General features: G+C 39.1%; 1 protein-coding gene across 1 annotated transcript; it reads left to right on the top strand.

The window, feature by feature from the left end:
- Positions 1 to 2,123: 2,123 nt before the first annotated feature.
- On the top strand, positions 2,124 to 14,625 carry LOC149828200 (uncharacterized). Its single transcript, XM_090017438.1, has 7 exons — positions 2,124 to 2,656; positions 6,033 to 6,209; positions 6,295 to 6,444; positions 10,874 to 10,975; positions 11,070 to 11,140; positions 11,241 to 11,308; positions 14,131 to 14,625. Exons 1-7 carry the CDS (start codon positions 2,396 to 2,398, stop codon positions 14,364 to 14,366), a joined length of 1,065 nt encoding a protein of 354 aa, XP_089873564.1. The 5' UTR covers positions 2,124 to 2,395; the 3' UTR covers positions 14,367 to 14,625.
- Positions 14,626 to 20,538: the final 5,913 nt, after the last annotated feature.

Below are 20,538 nucleotides of genomic sequence, written 5' to 3' on the forward strand. Positions count from 1 at the left end.
ACCAAGTCTTTGTGCCCGGTGCTATTTTTTGGGGTTATAAATTCGAAAAAAAAAAAGATTTCTGACTTTGCTTTACTTTCAACACCTATCACTAGGGCTGATAAACGAATTGAACGAACCGAGCATGAAGTGTTCCAGTTCGGATCATTTTTGTGGTGAGCCAAGCCAAGTTTGACCTCATAAATGAGTGCTGAGTTAAACAAGCCAAGTTTGAGATAACCTGTTTTTTCCGAGAAAATACATTGTTTTGGAGATGAGAGAAATGGGATTGCAAGAAAATACATATAAAATATATCTAAAATATATTTCTTACTACTTAACAAGTTTATACAGGTAGAGCCAATAAGAATGTACCTATTGTTTACATTCAGCTTGCCAAACCTATTTTATGAGTTTGAACGAGCTCTTTACCAGCCGAACAAGAGCCCAACCTGGATTGAAACAGACCTGGTTTTGACCCATTTATTCGATTCTGATATAGATCCAACTAAACCCTATTTGTTTAGAATATGACCTGTTTATAAGTACATTTTTTATGGAATGTGTCCCTCCAAATACTTGTGATTAGATTAGATATCTGATCCAGATCCAAACCCATAGTGTACATTGGCTTTTATTGGGAAGCAATATACTTTATTTTCCCTAAGCTTCCTTCACCTTTGCAGAAATATGATATTGCCTCTCAACTTTGCAATCAGCAGGGATGTCAATGAATAGGATTTTATCTGATATTCAACTGAATCCAATTCTGTTTTATTGGATTTAGTAAGCCAAAAACATATCAGATTATAATAGGATGCAGATGTGGTTTTGCTTTTTTACTGTAGAATCTGACAAATATTCAAATTTGACAGATATCCAAACCCCTTTACATGAAAAAAAAAACAGATCCAATATCCACATATTGCACGTTCCTACACTCAATGCATTTTCACAGCTTTACACTGCACATGCCCCATTCCGAAGGCTCGGTCCGAGATAGGGATAATGCTAAGGTGAAATCCTGGCTTCTGAGCTTTGTGGAGCAAAATATTTTTATAAATATTATGAAGTTTTCCACCATCTAAATCTGAATCCGAATTCAAATCCGTTTAACCAACATCCAACTAATCAAATATGGTATTGGCGACATCCTATCCAAATCCGAACCGTTTGCATCCCTGGCAATCCGACTTTATGGAAAAAACCTCAATGGCATAGATTCCTGCAGAGCTTATATTTAACACTACATTTATGTTCAGAAGTGTCTATGATTTTTGGATTTTCTCAAGATCCTGTGATTGCAAATCACAAGCACATCACTTTCTCAAGTTTAGCTGTGACTGTGATTGTTACGTGAGAATGCTCATTCATTGAAACCTGTGATTCTTGGTTACAAGATTGGCCTTGGGACCGACAATGACATCATTTACTTTCTCATCTGTGATTGTTCGTCCCCACATATAACCAAAGCAAACATAAGGGCATGTTAGATTTTCTCAAGATCCTGTGAAGCTCGCAGTCACTGCACTTTCTCAAGATTTTAGAAGCATGAGAAAATGAGAAAATGCAAGTTATGATTGTAATTCTCAACCAGTGCAAAACCCAAACACCACCTAAAAACAGGTTTGAATCTGGAACCGAGGACAGACTATCCCTTGAGGTAGAGAGGTCAGACCTGGTTTGGATGCAGATGAGTCTGAACCTGGATCTGACTTTAAGGTGCTTGTATTGTACCAGGTCCTAGCTCAGGTCGAATTGGATCTATCAGAAGAAAAAACATACCTGGTTCCTACAAAAATTACATGAACCAGACCTGATTCATACCCACTAAAATAATATTTTTTATCTTTCTATAATGAAAAATAACAAATCCTAATCGGAACTCAGGTCAGACCCGGGTCTGATATGAAATTTCACACCCTGACTCTATAGTTGGGCCTCCTTTTTTTATCACCAAACCCTAACTCGATAGTGTTTGGTACGGGTCAAACCTGAAGCATTGACACCCCTACTTGAGAACGATTCATCAGAACGAGACCCGTATCGATAATAAACCGGGTCGGAAGAATATCCGGTAGAGAAGCAAAGGTCCGTGGACTTTAGGGTTTCCCCAGATCTTTCCCGTTTCCTTTTTGTTTTTTCTCCAACAATTCTCGGATTCGTCCCCCACCAACTCCCACGACTCCCAAACACTAATCTTCGCACTCCCGAGCTCCCTTCTCCCTTCGGAAGCGTGCAGAAGAAGCAAGCGAGCGAGCGAGAGAGAGAGAGAGAGGGGGAGAGATTGAAGGGTTAGGGTTTGAGTTCGGAGCTAGGGTTTTCTAGAGTCTTCGGGAACAGATTGGTGGCTTTTAGTGGGAGAAGGAGAGAGGGAGAGAGGGAGAGAGGGAGAGAGGGGGGTTTCCTTTTAGCTATGCAAACGGAGGCGGCGGCGGCGGCGGCGGCGGAGGGGAGGCTCCACCGCCACCACCACCAGGCGAGGGCGCACCTCTACGCGTGCTCGCAGTCGCTCAACTCCGCCGGCGGCCTCGACCGTGCCGGCGTCAGGAAGTACGCCCACTCCGTCCAGCAGTCGCAGATCGGAACCATCTCCCAGCTCCTCGCCGGCGGCATCGCCGGCGCCGTCAGCAAGACCTGCACCGCGCCGCTCGCCCGCCTCACCATCCTCTTCCAGGTTCATCCCTTTCCCCTCCCTACAGATCTCCTTCGTTTCTTAGTTTTTTTTCCCTTTTCTTTCTGAAAAGAGTTTGAATTTCGAAACCCTAGCTCAAGAATCAGAAATTTTGGCGAATAAACCGATTTTGATGGTGATATTGATGCAAGATTGTGATTTCTTGAAGTTATCTTGTTATTGATGTGAAACTTTCACTTGATTTGTGATTGTTGGGCTAGTCTAATTAGAAAGGTCGGGTGTCAATTGATAATCTTGCCATTTTGGGGTGAATTTTGGGTTGGTGGTAGAAATGAGGGACACGGAAGGTTGTTGTAGGATGGTATGCGCTAGAACTCGCACAGAATGGGGTTTCTTTGCTCGTTATTGCTTATGATATCTGTGTATGCTATAGCTTTATGAATTATGCGACAGGCACTATCACCTAACATTATCATGGGATTAGCCTCATAGTGTGCCAAAACTTGTAAGTACTGGAACTGAGAACATGCGAGATTTTTTCTCAGATTTCTGAGAGAGTATATGTCTTTGGAAAGTACCCTGAGATATTCCCTCGCTGACAAGTTCCCAGAAATTGCATTTTTGACGTAGAAGGCCACTGATCTGGTACTTCAAATTTTCATTTAGATTCTCCACCAATATACAAATAGACTTTAATTAGTGTCAGTAAGTTTTTGACTGTGGTTCCATGTTGAAAGTTCACGAGCTTCTGTAAAAGTTTTACGGGCACTTGCTAAATGAGTAGGATAGCCATCCTTTGAGCATGAATTTTTTAGATCTTTTTGTTGAAAGCTTGCATGAGGTGGGCCAAAGAGGGTAGAAGGCTGCCCTTTTTAATCAAAGATGCTTCGTGGCACTCTTGGATTTGATTTCAGCTCTTAAAATTTCAGGGTGTACTGAATGCTAGGACAGAGTTTTATCTTTTCTGTGTCCTGTTAGGGCCATTTTAGTTGTTTAACTTCTTTATATATTTCTGTGCATATGTTTGCATTCCTTTATGATGTTTAACTCACCACAATTAACTTTTATTTTGGAGATCTGCAAACAGCCTTCAACAGACAATAGTCCACGATTTTTTTTGTCTCTAGGAAGATGTGCTTTACAGTTTAGTTAGGAAATTCTGGTTGGTTAACCCTTGCCTTTAGCATAATTTACTGTATGAGAGAGTTGGCATCATCCTTGTCCAAAGTCTTTGACATTGCATTTGCTTATTAGTGAATTCCTTCTTAGATAAAAGTTCAACGTGTGGTAAGAACCATCACAAAGTGATGGTAGAGTGCTGCATCATGCATCCAAAGCAACAATCAAGGGTTGTGGCTTCTTCGATCCAAAACATAGATATCTCATGCATCAGGACTTGTGACCTACTTTGATATCTTCAAGTGCCAGTGCAATTCAAGTAGCTTTTCCAACCATTGCCTATAAAATATTTCAAATTCCATCGTGACATGGGCACAATATTAAAGACTTTTAGGTCTTCAAAGAGCTGGTTGAAGAATATGCCCACAATTGAGAGCCTCGATGTTGGTGTTGTAGATCATATCCCTTGATTAATAGTGATGTTGAAAAGATAATCCTCTTTGGCCAAGGATGTGGAAATAAAGGAGTCATGAGGAAGTGCTACGGGCTGCAATGCACATATCAAAATTTCCCGTTGCTTCTCTACGACCCGAATCTTTATGACATAGCGTAGGGCACCTCCGATATGATCCAGACTCCAATATTTTTACAGTGGTTTGGAGATCCTCACTTTTCTTTCAATTAACAACATTTACTAATGTGTACGAGGTGGTTTTTCCAATGTTGTAACTTGTAAGTATCGTACCGTATCGTATAATACAGTACGATAGATATCATAACTATGGGCAAAAACGATGTACGATGTGGTATGATAGATATCATAACTATGGGCAAAATTGATACGATACACACTCGGATTGTGATAGAGTGTGTATCGTATATCGTATGACACAACCCTGTATCGTATATGTCACAGGGACTCGACAAACTGGATGCCGCACCCACGTCGACGCGACGCGAGTGCGGCACCCGGTGCGGTCAACGCACCCAAGGTCATTTGTGTCTAATTTTTAGACTTTAAAAAAAAATTTTACACCCGATGAAATACGCTGCGATGGGGAGCATTAGGGCAATTTTTTTTTGCCCTAATCCTCCCTTCCTCTCCTTCTGAATCCTCCGTCGGACCCCCACGCCGCCATCGACCGCTCCGCTTTTGCTCTCCTCTTAAGGTACGCTCTCTTCTCTCTGACTCCCTCTGATCTCCTCCTCTCCTCTTCGACCCCTCCCCTGCACAAAGAGGGCGCAGGGAGGGGGCTCGGCCCCTCCCCTACACAAAGAGGGCGTAGGGAGGGGGCTTGACCCCTCCCCTGCACAAAGAGGGTGCAGGGAGGGGGCTCGACCCCTCCCTTGCCAACAGAGAGTGCAGGGAGGGGCTCAGCCCCTCCCCTGCACAAAGAAGGAGGACAGGGAGGGGGCTCGACCCCTCCCCTCCACAAAGAGGGAGGACAAGGAGGGGCTCGGCCCCTCCCCTCCCAACAGGGAGCGCAGGGAGGGGGCTCGACCCCTCCCCTGCCAACAGGGACAATGTTAACTGTTAAATTATGATAATGTTAATTGTTAAAACTTCAAAATTATATATATATATATATATATATATATATATATATATATATATATATATATATATATTACATTTTTGCCAGGCCGCACCCCCGCACCCACACCCATTTGACATAGGATACAGGGTGTATCATACGATACATCTTCGACGTACTTTAAAAAGAGCTGAATCATATTTTTTATTTTTGGGTTTTAAAGACACCTTGAGGGTTGACTTCCTCATTTGTGTAGAGGCCATTGGATGGGTATCCACACACCCTAGGAGGCACGAAAGCGATTTGGGGGCCAATCTATGTGCAAGGGAGAGGGCTTTTGCGGTTTGCTCAAGTAAGAGTGCATTTCCACCATTTGTGTAATTGCAAGATATTTAATATTTTCCATTGTTCTTGTGAGATAGTTGATGTTTGATGATGTCTTATGTAGCTCATAGAGGCATAAATGCTCCATATGTGATTTTATGGTTTTGTGCAATTCATCATTGTTTCATGTGCTATGATTTTTTTTAGAATTTTTGCTATTTTTCTATTTTTTGAATTTTTTTATTAAAAAGTTACGATTTTTTACGATACATATCTTTTCTTAGGCCCGACCGAGACGGGTAATGGTAGGATACTTACAACCTTGGGCTTTCCCATAACTTCCCTAGCACTACCTATAAAACTATTTTAGATACCCATTTATGCCATTAGTATGATATGCTAATATTTTTATCCTATTTTAACACTGTCATCTCATTTAGGTACAAGGCATGCACTCTGATGTTGCTACTTTGAGCAAGACCAGCATATGGCGTGAGGCTTCTCGTATTGTTTATGAAGAAGGTTTTAGAGCATTTTGGAAAGGAAATTTGGTTACGATAGTTCATCGCCTTCCATACTCATCAATCAGCTTTTATGCATATGAACGTTACAAAAATGTCAGTAGAGTTTGTTGTTTTTTTTAATGTCCTTCCATTTCCAATAAATTTTAGTTGGTAACTAGAAGACTTTTTTTCATTGCAGATGCTACAGTCAGTTCCTGGATTGGATAGACATAACGAAAATGTGAGTGCAGACCTTTTTGTGCGCCTTGTTGGTGGTGGTTTATCAGGAATAACAGCAGCTTCTATGACGTATCCACTGGACCTTGTTAGGACACGGCTTGCTGCCCAGGTGATTTGCTTGATTTTCTGTTTGAGATAATTGTTTGGAACCAGCCGTCTAACAAATGAATGCCACTGCTGTCATTTTATTGATCAAAGAGTGTTCATTTATGTTTTTTGCATGCTTTATTTGTTTCGCCAAGCATGAAATGTTATGAATAAAACTATGCATAACTGGCGTATTGACTTAAAGGTGTTGTTCTTTCTAGACAAGCGGTTTCTGACTTCAGATAGTTGTTTGTTTACAACTTTATTTTTCATTGTTCATGTGGTTCCTTATTAGTGTCTCTACATTCGGAATTCACCTTCATGTACAATTACATTATCATCTGCTCTATTACGTCTGAATTGCTCTGATAGTGAAAGTAGCTAAGAGCAGGTGAGCTTCTTCTTTTTATACTTGAGGCATCTACCCAAAGATCGCCCTTTTACTGCTTTTGTTTTAATGAGTCTTCAATGACCAATTGGAACATAGGGCCTTTAACTGGTAAGTTGGTAGAGTTAGTAGATGTTATGTGTAGGAGAAAGATTGATATTTTATGTCTACAAGAGACCAAATGGGTAGGTGAGAAAGCAAAAGTGATAGAACCTTGGGGATATAAGATTTGGTATACAGGAATAAATAGGAATAGGAATGGAGTAGGGATTGTTATGAGTCGTGAGTTTATAGATAATGCAGTTGAGGTCCGTAGGAAGGGTGATAGGATTTTACTTATTAAATTAGTATTAGGTACGGATATTATTAATATTATTAGTGTTTATGCACCTCAAGTAGGTTTAGATGATTCCATTAAGTGTCAATTTTGGGAAGATTTAGATGGAGAAGTACAAGGGATATCTTATGGAGAAGGGCTTTTCATCGGCGGTGACCTTAATGGGCATGTAGGCATTAGTAGGGATGGATTTGAGAGTATCCATGGAGGCTATGGTATAGGAGAAAGAAACGAGAGTGGAGAAAAAAATTTAGATTTTGGTTTGTCCTATGATATGATCTTAGCAAACACTTGGTTTAGGAAGAGGGAGTCTCACCTAGTAACATTTAAAAGTGGGGTTAATACGAGTCAGATAGATTTTTTCCTACTTAGAAAGAGAGATAGAGGTTGTTGCATCGATTGTAAGGTTATACCGGGAGAAAGTGTAGCTACACAACGAGGATGTCAAATTAGCTATTAAGGTTAAAAAAGAGTGATATAGAAATCTAAGTAAGAGTCGTGATAATAAGAATTTGGAGAAGTATATGATAGCAAAGAAGGAAGCTAAAAAAGTAGTTCGGAACGCAATGGATAAGGTATATAAGGAGGTTTATGACAAGTTGGATACCAAAGAGGGCGAGAAGGATATTTATAGGCTTGCAAAGATGAGAGATAGGAAATCGAGGGATCTGGGTATGGTTAGATGTATCAAAGATGAAACGCAAGGGGTTTTAGTCAAAGATGAGGAGATTAAGGAGAGATGAAAAGATTATTTTGATAAGCTATTTAATAAAAGTCATGCTCAGGATCTGGTAGACTTCTCCATTCCTTTTCATGAGATGAATCGTGACTTCATGCGCAAGATTCAAAAGAAAGAAATTGCAGAGGCTTTGAAGAAAATGAAATCAAGAAGGGCAGTTGGCCCAGATGGTATTCCTATCGAGGCTTGGAAATGCTTGGAAGAGAAAGGTTTAGAATGGTTGACAAATCTTTTTAACAAGATTTGACGGACAAATAAAATGCCTAATGAGTGGAGGAAGAGTACTTTGGTGCCTTTATATAAGAATAGGGGTGATATACAAGATTGTACAAACTATCGTGGTATAAAACTCATGAGTCATACTATGAAACTTTGGGAGAGGGTGATTGAGTCTAGGTTGAGGAAGGTTGTCATGATATCAGAGAATCAATTTGGTTGTATGCCTGAAAGATTAACTATGGAAGCTATACATCTTCTTAGACAACTTATTGAGAGAAATAGAGAGAGGAACAAAGATTTGCATATGGTTTTTATTGATTTGGAGAAGGCATACGATAGAGTACCTAGTGACGTTCTCTGGTGGACAATGATGAAGAAAGGTGTTTCTCTCAAGTACATTAGTATAATTAAAGATATGTATGAAGGAGTAGTAACCAATGTCCGCACTTGTGGAGGGGTGACAACCAATTTTCTTATAACGGTTGGGTTACATCAAGGATCTGCTTTAAGCCCTTTCCTATTTGCTATAGTGATGGATGAGCTTACGGGACCAATTCAAGAAAATGTGCCGTGGTGTATGTTGTTTGCTGATGATATTGTTTTGATTGATGAGTCTAGAGCTGGGGTTAATGCTAAGTTAGAATTATGGAGACAGACATTGGAAGCAAGAGGTTTTAAGTTGAGTAAGAGTAAGATAGAATACATGGAATGTCGATTTAGTAAGCAACGAAGTAGTGATGGGAGTGTAGTGAAGCTTGGTGAGCAAGAAATACCGGTGGATGATTGTTTCAAATATTTGGGATCTATCATTCAAAAGTATGGAGAAATTGATGGAGATGTAAATCATAGGATAAAGGTTGGGTGGATGAAATGGAAGAGTGCAACTGGAGTATTGTGCGATCGTAGAATGCCATTGCGGTTGAAGAGAAAGTTTTATAGGACGACTATTAGGCCCGCTTTACTATATGGTACGGAATGTTGGGCTGCCAAGAGACATCATATTCAAAAAATGAGTGTAGCTGAGATGCGTATGCTGAGATGGATGTGTGGAAATACAATAAAAGATAAGATTCGGAACGAGGAGATACGTAAGAAGGTAGGCGCTGCACCCATTGAAAATAAGATGAGAGAGAATCGTTTACGGTGGTTTGGACATATTCGGCGAAGGCCTAATGATGCTCCAGTTAGAAGGATGGAGAAATGGGAAAATATATTAGTTAAAAGAGGTCGGGGTAGTTCTAGGAAGACATGGATGGAGGTGATAGGAAAGGATATGAATGCTTTGAACCTCACCGAGGACATGGCATTGGATAAAAATGATTGGAGGAGAAGGATTCATGTGGAAGACCTAGAATAATTTTCTTTTTTGGTTCATATCGCCAACCCCAATTGTTTTGGGATGAAGGCGTAGTTGTTGTTGTTGTTCAATGACTAATTGAAACTATAAACTGGCAGCATGTTAAAAAGCTGTTACTGCATTTCAATCAATATCTTTTTTGGATGCCTGTCAGAAAAAAGGGTATTGTTTTTGGAGGAGTCGCTTTTTTTTCTAGGTATCTTTTCTGATTGGAGATTAGCTTGTCTGTGGACTCCGTTCCTATTATGATTGTCTATTGTAGATTTTCTTCTGCATTTTTTTTAGTATCTGTCTAATTAATGGAAGGAATTAATCAAGGGATATTTCATCACTGATGCCAGAAAATGGACTTTTGCAAAGTCTGATACATGAATCTGGTAAGTGAAGAGAATTGGTGGGGTTTCAGTGACAATGAATCTGTAGGAAATAATGAAAAAGGCTACCATGACTGCATTGGAAACTAAAAGGATGTCCATGGTGATACTCATAAAAAAAGCTTGCAGTAGATATTCTAGTCATCTTTTTGTGGATGCCTAGCCTTAGGCCTCATTCATGCCAAAGTACTAGTTAGAGTGCTGAAAAATTAACCGCAAAAGTGTGAATGCCATTTATAAACTTTGCAATTTCATGCTATTTATAAGTTGAATGAACTTTTCACCAGCCAGAAAACATGTATCTTGAGTATGTTTTATATGTTGTCTTATTAAAGATAAATCAAGGGCTGAAAGTTTTGGTTGGGGTTCTGCATGTATTGTTGATTGGAAAGTTCAGTATTTGCCATCAATGTGCTAAGATGCTTGTTTGAAGCATTTATAAAGATGGACAGAATGGTATCTATGTTGAAAGTGTCACGATTCCCTTATCAGTAACCGAGCCTGATCTGGTTGACTGCTCGGGCATCGAACAGAAACAGAACCAATGAAAGGAAAGCACCGGTCTTGATCATTCCTAAATGTTTGGGTTATTCGGGTAATAACAGTCTTATGTATTTTATTCATAGTATTTCTTTTGCATGTACATATCTATTGACCACATTGTGGTCGAATCAGATAAGTTGATGGTAAAGTCTCACTATTATAATTGAGAGAATACCGCTTCAAATCCCATGCCGGCTTTCCTCTAGCTTTCCAAACTTCCATTTCCACAGCTCATCCATTTCTTTTTCAGAAAAAAAAGAGTCCCATATTGAGATTTAATGCCAGAAAGATTTGATATGGAACTTGCTATTATCCACTGGAAAATATGTTAACCCATAAGATCAAATTTTGGAGCTGGGGGTTAAAATGGTGATAGACATGACATCATTCATTTATATAGTTATTTGTATACCATGTGCTACATTCTACTCTATTTGTTTGGCCTTATGAATTGTTTGAGAACAGCCTAACTGATTGCATCTACAACCTTGCAGACTAATGTAATCTACTATAGAGGCATATCACATTCACTTTACACCATTTGCAGAGATGAGGGTATTAGAGGGCTGTATAAGGGAATGGGGGCTACTCTTCTGGTAAGCTCATCTTTCTTTTGTACTCATTGTTCTTTTCTGTTGTGCTTTGATAACTTTATGTATTGAAATTGATAGATTAATTTTCATGATACAGGGGGTGGGTCCCAGCATAGCCATCAGCTTTTGTGTTTATGAAACTCTGAGATCTTCTTGGCAATTGCGAAGGTATTGAATCCTTTTTCCTAGTTCAACTTAAATGCATGTTTAACTTTTGGTTAAGAAACAATGTAGTTTTCTGATGTCTTTTTTTCTTTTTTGACTATAGGCCAAGTGATTCTCCTCTCCTTGTGAGCCTAGCTTCTGGAAGTCTCTCAGGCATCGCATCTTCAACAGGTACTCAGGATTACATTAGTAGTGTTTCATTTCATTTTTACACATCCGTAGCTTTTTTATTTTTTCATTCATAGTTTCTGTGATTTGAGCTACCACTTTTAAGTACTTCTCTCTGCCTTATAGTGCTTAAATATGAATTGTTTTAGGAAGTTTAACATGTATGTCTTGAATCATGTTATTTTAATTGTTTTTTTTATTTATTTATTACACTCCACTCCACTTTCCCACATTATCCCTCTATATACTATCCTTAACCAAATTTTTTCACAAAATAGTCTTCTTTGGATGTCCTACAAACTATGTCACATAGATGCGGGTGTCGATACGGATGTAGATGCGGCTATGCAGCACTTTAAAAAAACTTGTGTGCGGGTAGGATATATATATATATATATAATTTTAACAGTTTTAAGTTAACACTAATGAAATAAAAACAATGATCAAATCATCGTGCATAAATTCATGCAATAAAACAATTATCATATCATCAATTCAGCAGGGAAGGAGGAGAAGGAAGAAGAAGAAAGCAAGAAGAAGGCATCAAAGGGAGGCGGAGAAAGAAGAAGAAAGACAGGAGGAGGAGGTGAAGGAAGGAGTTGAATGACAGGAGGAGAGAGAGAGAGAGAGAGAGGTACCTAAAATCCGTCTTTCTTGTCATTGTCGTCGCTGTCTGAAGAAGAAGAGAAGGAGTCGGGGAGGAGGAGTCGAGGAGGGGGGAGGTGTGTTGGAGAAGTGTGGAACCAGATTTCTAACTTGATATAAATCCCTAATTTCTGCATATCCAAAATAGGTTGCCCTAGACCCCTTGTATTTAAAGAGAGAAATAGTGGGATCTATTGATAGTGTGTTGAATCATTTCTTAACAAGGAAGAGTCGGGGGAGTGGGGAGGAGGAGGTCGCGATCGTGCTCTACTCCCCACCCCACCCATTTTTTTTTTAAATTGGACCAAAATGGACTTGGTCAAAGTTGACTGAGTCCATCTTGGACAAATATAATCCTGGGTGTGGGTTGACTGCACCCGGGGGGTTTGACTGCACCGGCACCCGCATCGCATCGGGTCGAGGCTGGTGCGGCAGCCTTTTTAACGAGTCAGTGTGACATAGCCTACAAGTATTCAAAGACAATAGTTTGTCAGAAATGAAGGTGTGGGCAGTGAGGGTTTAATATTATGCCACCTTGTTTAGTGCATATGGGCATATGGCATTAAACTCTATGCAGTCAATAGAACGAGGCAGTCAAAAGGTGCCTAGGTGTTGGCTAACTTGGCCAGGCAAGTTCCTAGGCACCCAATGCTTGGGCTTGGAGCCCCATGCCTAGGGTGCCTAAGTGAGCCACATGGCTGCACATGTAACTATTATTAAACCTAATCGATATGAAATATTTACAGATAAATGATGATGCCTGTCTACATGCTTACTCTGGCATGGCATTTTCACATCCACCACATTTTTAATTAGACTTTCTGATATGATATTGTAATCATGTTTATTAGATGCATGCAAGTGCAAGTCAATTGTCAAATACAAGCATTTCATCCATTTTTATAGCTTTGTCGTTCTTGTTGTTGTAGAGGCCATCTATCTATTGGCATCCCCATACGATTGCTTATGTCATCCAAGAGTACAATCCATGCTAGAATTATGGGACTTAGATTTTTGAGGAGCATATGAGTGCATTATTAAGGCAAGCATGGTATTAAACAACTTGACTGCTGGTGTTACCTGTCATGAGACATTCACAGTTCTAAACATGATTGGGGTGGTGTGGTGTTTGTGATGGGGTGTCCCTTACCTCATTGGAATTAAGTGGATGTAGCGCAGAGTCGGGGGGAGCTGTACAGGAGTTTTCGCCTGCACCAAAACTAGGTTCAGGCTCGGGTTGGATTTTCCAGTGTCTATGATAATAATAATTTGACCACACTAAGCATCATTAGTCTCAACATAATTTTCTCACATTGATTCAGGGTCATAGTATTTGCTTCTGCTATATTCCTTCTCCTTTGAGGAAGATTTCAAGCTCATGTATGTAGTTTTCTAAGATCGCTTCACATCTCCAGGCTTCCATAATGGTGAGTCTGAACTGCCTAGGATCTTAGATCCGAAACAACATGAATAGATCCTTGGTTTCCTGGTTTGAGACACCCCCCTTCCTGAACCTGATCAGAAAACTTCTGATTCGTGTGGCTTTAGGGATCTCATATCCTCATTTGCTTGAGGGTCCAATCTGGTATGCACCCCATGCCAGACCCTTCTTCGAGCCAAGAGATCCGCTGATCTCCATGGCAATTGAATGTGCCTGATGGGTTTTCCCTTATGTTTACTTTATGGGTTTCCTTCCTGTTTTAAGTCCTGTTGTGGGAAGGCAATAATGCCCATAGTTATTCTAGTAATTTCTCACTGAGATTTACTTTATGAGCATGCATGTGTCTCGAAGTTGAATGATGCACTTCATTTAAGTAAATTGCACAGGCTAGGAAGAACACACCCGCTTACATATTCTTTTTTAGCTTCTCAGTTTCTTGCCACATTGGCCCTGTAGGAAATTGCCTGCATTTGCATATTTACCAGCGCACCTGACCAATTCATAATCTATGCTGGCATAACTGGATTAGGAAATATCCGATGGCTATACCAAAAAAAGTGGAATTTTTATAATAGCAATCAGTGGTGTCAATTTTTGTGTGCATTTACAAATAAGCTGGAGATAATGCAGTGTCTAGTCTTGTCTTCTACCTTGCATTTTTAGGGTAACCCTTTAGCCAGAAAAACAAACATTATTTGTGTTCTCACTGTGTGGACAATTCTTTTGATATGATTAACAGCGACATTCCCTCTTGATCTGGTGAGGCGGCGGAAGCAGTTGGAAGGGGCTGGGGGTCGGGCTCGTGTTTATAATACAGGGATTTTGGGGACATTTGCACATATAGTGCGGACTGAAGGGTTTCGTGGATTGTACAGAGGAATTCTTCCTGAATACTACAAGGTTGTTCCAAGTGTTGGCATAGTCTTCATGACGTACGAGACGATGAAAATGCTTCTTTCTGATTCCCCCATCTGAAGAACGCGCTCTCTTCGACCACCTGTATATCGATATGCATCTGCCACCATCCGTTAAGTTGTCTGCTATCTGCTATTGAGTTATAGATAGGTTGATGAGTTTTGTGATGCATTGTGGAAACCCACGGTGGTAAGTTTTGGTATTGCTGCCATGAAAAAGTACATTTTGTTCATGTATAGATCCAAATATTGTTGAGTCAATGTATCAATCGGTTATATTATCATTGAACTATCTCTAATTTATGATTCATTCTTCAGAATACCCTCTTCACTTGTTCTCTCCATCTTGAACTGTTATATGATGGAAGTATCAGTGCAATAATGTTTGGCATCTACTTCCACAGATTCTGATGTTTTTCTTGGTAGCCAAGGTGGGGGGGATAACCCAATTGGAATCAAATCCGATAATATGTGATCTTTCTTACCTGCATAGAGAATCAGTTTTCCAATCTTCTTTCCCACACAAATGGGGTGATTGTTTATCTATGCCCGGGCATGGGCAAATGACGTAGGTTATGGAAGTTGAGTACTGGGTCATTCATTTCCGATTGTGTTGCACTTTATTTACACCATATGTGCGGGTAAGGGTGTAACCAGGTCGGGTTCGGGTTGGGTCTTATCAGACCCGATTCTGAATCGGGTCTAAAAGTTAGACCCAAACCCAGCCCAATTTAATTGATAGGGCTGGAAATTGTGGACCCATATAGGTTAGTGGGTTCAGGTATGTATCTGGTTGGGTCAATAGACCCATTTTTAATTGGGTCTAAGAATTAGACTGACCCGATCCATTTTGATTGGGGTCTGGGTATGGCTGAAAAATGTAGACCCATATGGGTTTAACATGTTCGGGTATGATTGGTTCGAGTTTTAATGGATTCAGCTTTCAGTTGGGTATTTTAGACCTAGTTACCCACTAATAAAAAAGTATGTAAATTAATGGAATCTATTCAATAAGAAAATTAAATGTGAATATAATTATGTAGATAACTATGCAATAAGCCTATGAATTGTTTTCATTCACTGAATCTGAATCACTCAAGTAAGGCCAGCCACACATATTGTTCACATTCAGCTTGCCAAGCTTGTTTTACAAATTCAAACCAGATTTACTGAAAGATTTTTAGATAAGTGAGAAGCCCGCTTTTTGGAAACTCACTTTGAAAGCGCGATACTCTTCACTTCTGAAACATGATGGAAATCTCGATTCTCCCACGCTTATTTTATGCTTTTCACACGCTTCGTTTATTCTTATATGTTTTCTCACTTTTCATGTTTTTATGTGTTTTTTCTCACTTACTTCCATGTGCTTTTTCCAAATTGGCAATCATCATTTTTAGATTTGTTAAAAAATAATTTTTATAATAAAAAATCATGAAATTTAGGAATAATTACTTTTATTTGTGTTTCATTTCAATTTCCATTCAATTCTTATATTAATTTTTTTATTCCTCGCTTCTCGCTTCTTATACATTTTAAAATGCATCACTTCTGCTTCTAGTATCGTTTCCTAGCCTGGTAACCTTGGTTCAAACAAGCTCTTTATGAGCTGAACAAGCCACAAGCGACTCAGCCTGTTTCCCAGATCTAGTTGCTATACATCCATTTTCTGTTACAATTACCTCCAATTAAATGCATTTTTGAAATAGTGCAACGGACATCAGATTTCAGTGTATCCAATCAAACTTGGGTCCATGAGTTGATTGAACAAATTGACAAAAATTGCAATCCAATCCAGGCCTAATAAGATCCAACCTGACCAAGGAGGGTCAAGGGAATCACAGATAAATGTAGAAACGATTCTTAAAAATACAAAGAAAAAGATTTTCATTCCACATGTTATTCTAATATGGAACCTGAATGATCAGACATGAACCAAGGATGATCCAACTATACGGGGTTTAGAACATTGGATGGATAAACACAGCGCTAAAATAAATTATTTATTGTATTAGTCTAGTATGGTGTTCTACATAGATGTGCAGTTACAATCTTAAAAAATATTGGTGTGCAATGAAATGTGCACTACGAAAGTCACCAATGGCCAGGAAACCTACTTCCAGCTTAGACATTGAAAACGAAGATACTTGTTTCCTCATCTAAAAGGTGAATGCAGAAATTGGCTTTAAATTCATACTGCCAGAAGAATGTATGCATGAATTTCGAAATTGGGCCTAGTTCAAACTTCAAAGAAATCATGATACAATTACCTGACCATATTTTTACCTATATACAGGAATCCTTTTTATTACTCTTCTTTTCACAGTCTACTGAAAACTTTTCATCTTTTTGTGAATAAAAAATTGATGGGAAGTCAAACAACCGCCAAGTTCAATGGCTATGGATCCTAATAATTCACATAGGATATACTGATCGTGAAAAGGAAAAAGGAGGAGAACTAAAAGGTGTCAGGCTGGACTGCTAGCATCTTTCACATCCAACAAAAGAAAGGGGATCATAAATCTGTATCAGCTGAGAAACCTTCTTAAGTCTTTCCACAACATTAACAATGTCTTGAATGAAGTTGATTAAAGGAGAGAGAATATTCAAGATCAAAGATATATTTCATTTTTTAAACAAAAACTTTGAAAGTAAAAAAATTACAGATGAAACTATTCATTGCTACTACTGGGAACTGTGGGACCTGTTCCACAGGCAGGACTGTTAAACATGTCAGACAACCAAATTAGCTTACAGGAGTCAGAGAAGAGGTAAGAGGCAATAGTACTGGTATGTGAGTCTTTCCTTTTCTGGAATACGGATGGGGTACATGCCCTCTTGGTTGCCTTGACCCATTGCAGATCAGCCTGACCAACGGTCGCTTCGATCTGTTACAGATCAGCTCGACCAAAGTTCAGGTACCCCTTCCTATGTTGATGGAGGCATTCAAGTAGCTGTATATTCTAATATGATTTAGTATATTTATTTGATATCAGTCACACACTACTATTAGAAGGATTAGGTTTTTTCTCATTTTCAAACCCATGATGAAAGAGGAGAGACACAAAATCCATTTAAAATTAGTAATCATTCAAGTTGAGGGAAAAATTTGATGCATGCCACTCGCACAATATCATGAAAAGATATTTATTTAAAGTAGGCTGGAACGGCTAGAGGACATGGCATTGGATAGAAATGATTGGAGGAGAAGGATTCATGTGGAAGACCCAGAATGATTTTCTTTGTTGGTTCATATGGCTGACCCCAATTGTTTTGGGATGAAGGCGTAGTTGTAGTTGTTGTTGTAGGCTGGAACGGCTAGCTAAGTTGCCCAAATGATACAGTTAGAAAATGCACCAGGTGAGAAGTAAAGACCACATCAGTGAATAGTAGGTTTGAAAAGACTATAAATTGAAGGCACAGGGAACTTTGAAATGGTTTAAAAATAGACTTACATACATACTTTAAAAACAAAATCAAGTTGGCGTGAGCTTAAAATGAAACTGGACAAAGCAATAGACCAGCTAGTCTCTCTAATGGCAGGTAATTAACATCCACAGCCACATACACATTTTCTCAAATTCTAAGTTTTAGAACCCTGATATTGCAGGTTACTATTTCTTTGAGAGGTTGGTGAATACTTGTTCCTAGTCCTTGATACTTGATATTCTACCACAACATAATGGCAATTCTGAAGTTCACAAACAGCCTTGATGCCACTTTTCCACATTTAATCAAGATACAGTTGGGCTGGTCTGCCACTATGCAAGATGAGCAGCTTCAGTGCAGCTCAAGTACTTTAAAATCAGGATAAGAAGTTTATTGCCAACAAGGCTGCCAATACCATTCTACTCATGCCAAAAGCTAGTCAGCCATTCCAAGCACTGTTGGCATGAGGGCATGGTTAAAATGATAGCATTATTTTTCCCGGCCTCATCCAGTAGAAACAAAACAACTGAAGAGCTCACAATATAACGAGAGCGAATGTGGTCTGGGCAGAACTCAAAAGAAGTGACGAAATTTACTCCATAATGCAGAGAATCTATGTCACACGGACTCTTCTAACAGGGCACCACACCCGCATCCAGGCAGGTGCGACACTTGGACACAGCTTCCTCTGTGTTAGGTGAAGTTAACATTTCTATCCAAAAGTAGATTCAGTTAACCCTAATCAAGTTCATTTTTATCTATATTATATATAAAAATACATAAATGCACACAAATACACGTAGTGTTAACTTAAAAGTGATAAAAATTATATATATATATATATATATATATATATATATATATATATATATATATATATATATCCTCCCCGCACCCAAGTTTTTTTAAAGTGCCGCACCCGCACCCCGCACCCATGTGACATAGCAGAGAATATTTATCAATACTGACTATATAGTGATATATAACTGTTACAGTATACTTAACAAGGCTAAGCATTTGCATAAATGCTTACTTTGCCAATGCAGGCAACATAATGACAAAACTATATGGGACCATCTCACAGATAAAACAATTCTACACATGAACAAAGGATTGTGGCTTCTAGAGGGACACATGATTGAACCTGAATAAATTGAATGCTCAATTTTTAAATTATAGTCTAGATACTTCTGAGGTACAGGTGCAAAGCAGACATCTTCCATAAGTCGAATAAACATGACCTGCTGACATGGTCTAATCCATTTCTTTATTTCTCTTAGTTTGATAACCATGCGTTCTGCGCACACTTGTGTCTCCCATGTTATGGAGAAGATTGCTTGTAGCGAAGATTTAAATTTTAAACCATTAGATATATAGTATTGTCATATATTAAAATATCAACCGAGGAAAAAGCTCGAGATCTAGCTTTTCTCAGGAAATACTGGTATACATAAAAATATAAATATATGCAAAATATATACAAAAATATAGATATAAATATGAATAACATTAAAAATATTAAAAAAAAAAGTGTGAATAATATTTTCAAAATAGGCGATACTTTGAAAATAATGCAATTTTCAAATAAAATACTGGCTTTTGAGATTATCACAATAAATATCAGCAATACTTTGGATATTTTTATTCACAAGGCGTCATAACTTCAAAATTGTTGCACTTGTACATGCATAATTCCATCCAAATTCCAAAACGAAGTTTGTTTTATGATCAAGGTAAGCATAAAGGAATAAATTTTGTCTACAGAGGCACGCGCGCACACACACACACACACACAATCAGACTACTTTTTCTCAACTTGCTGCTCATGTAGAGGACATAAACTTAAATAAAACTTCAAAATCTGCGCTAATATTCCGAGTAGTACTTAAACAGCTTTAATCTTCAAAATAACACTCAATTTCTTTTGATTCCCCCAAATTGAAAGAAATTTATCAAATATCCAATAAAATCGTGATATATGCGTAATAGCAACAAGGTGTGTAATTCACATAAAATATCCCAACGCAAACTCTGAAAAAACAAACAAGGGAGAAATTAACTCACAATCTCAACTTGATCCAAATTAAGAGACCAAAACCGAAGCCAGAATTCAATAAGGGAAAGGACGAGAAATCTGGGAAACAAAACCTTGATCGGGGCTTCGAGCTCCAAGAGGTTCGACTGCTCAAGGAAGATCTCTCATGAGGTGTAGCAAAGCTTCCGAATTTGAGATTCCTTCAGACGGACCCATTTTCTGGCCCTCGACGACGATCGTGATTGTGGGGTCGACAGAAGATTTGAGATAGGTTTGATTGTTTACGGCTTTTTTCAACGGGGGTTTATCTCACGCACGATGTCACAGGTGAGTAAGCCCTCCATATATTTATAGTAGAAGGGCTTCCGGGAATTTACCTTCTTTTGGGTAGCTATTTACCCCAGCAAGTGGATGAGTTTAGAATGAAACCCTCAACCAGGGTGGTTTCACCCGTTAAGGAGAGAGTGGGCCCTCCTCTCTCTTTAACGTATGAGATCTTCCATGAAATATGGTCGCGGTTATCTTAATCGGATCAACAGATCGGACCTCCAGGAAGAAGATCATGATCTCGTCTAGCTCGGCGGGGTCGATGCTCTCTTCCTGCACCACCATGGACGCTCCGATCAACTCTGACATGTCAAAAGATTCTTGCCTGAGATCGATCAGTTCCTCGAAACTCCAGGGGATTTCTCCCTACTTGTGAAACCTTGATCCTCCTCCTTCTTGCTTGCAGAAGAAGGAAAAGGGGGAGGAAGGAGGAATTGACGAAGGA

The sequence above is a fragment of the Nuphar pumila genome, chromosome 9 (assembly GCF_984573655.1).
Source record: "Nuphar pumila chromosome 9, dmNupPumi1.hap1.1, whole genome shotgun sequence".
Classification (NCBI taxonomy): Eukaryota; Viridiplantae; Streptophyta; class Magnoliopsida; order Nymphaeales; family Nymphaeaceae; genus Nuphar; species Nuphar pumila.

Coding starts and splice junctions, on each gene's coding strand:
- LOC149828200 (XM_090017438.1), top strand. CDS start 2,396: ATGCAAACGGAGGCGGCGGCGGCGGCGGCGGCGGAGGGGAGGCTCCAC. Junction 6,445..10,873: donor GGACACGGCTTGCTGCCCAG/GTGATTTGCTTG, acceptor ACAACCTTGCAG/ACTAATGTAATCTACTATAG. Junction 11,309..14,130: donor AGGCATCGCATCTTCAACAG/GTACTCAGGATT, acceptor TATGATTAACAG/CGACATTCCCTCTTGATCTG.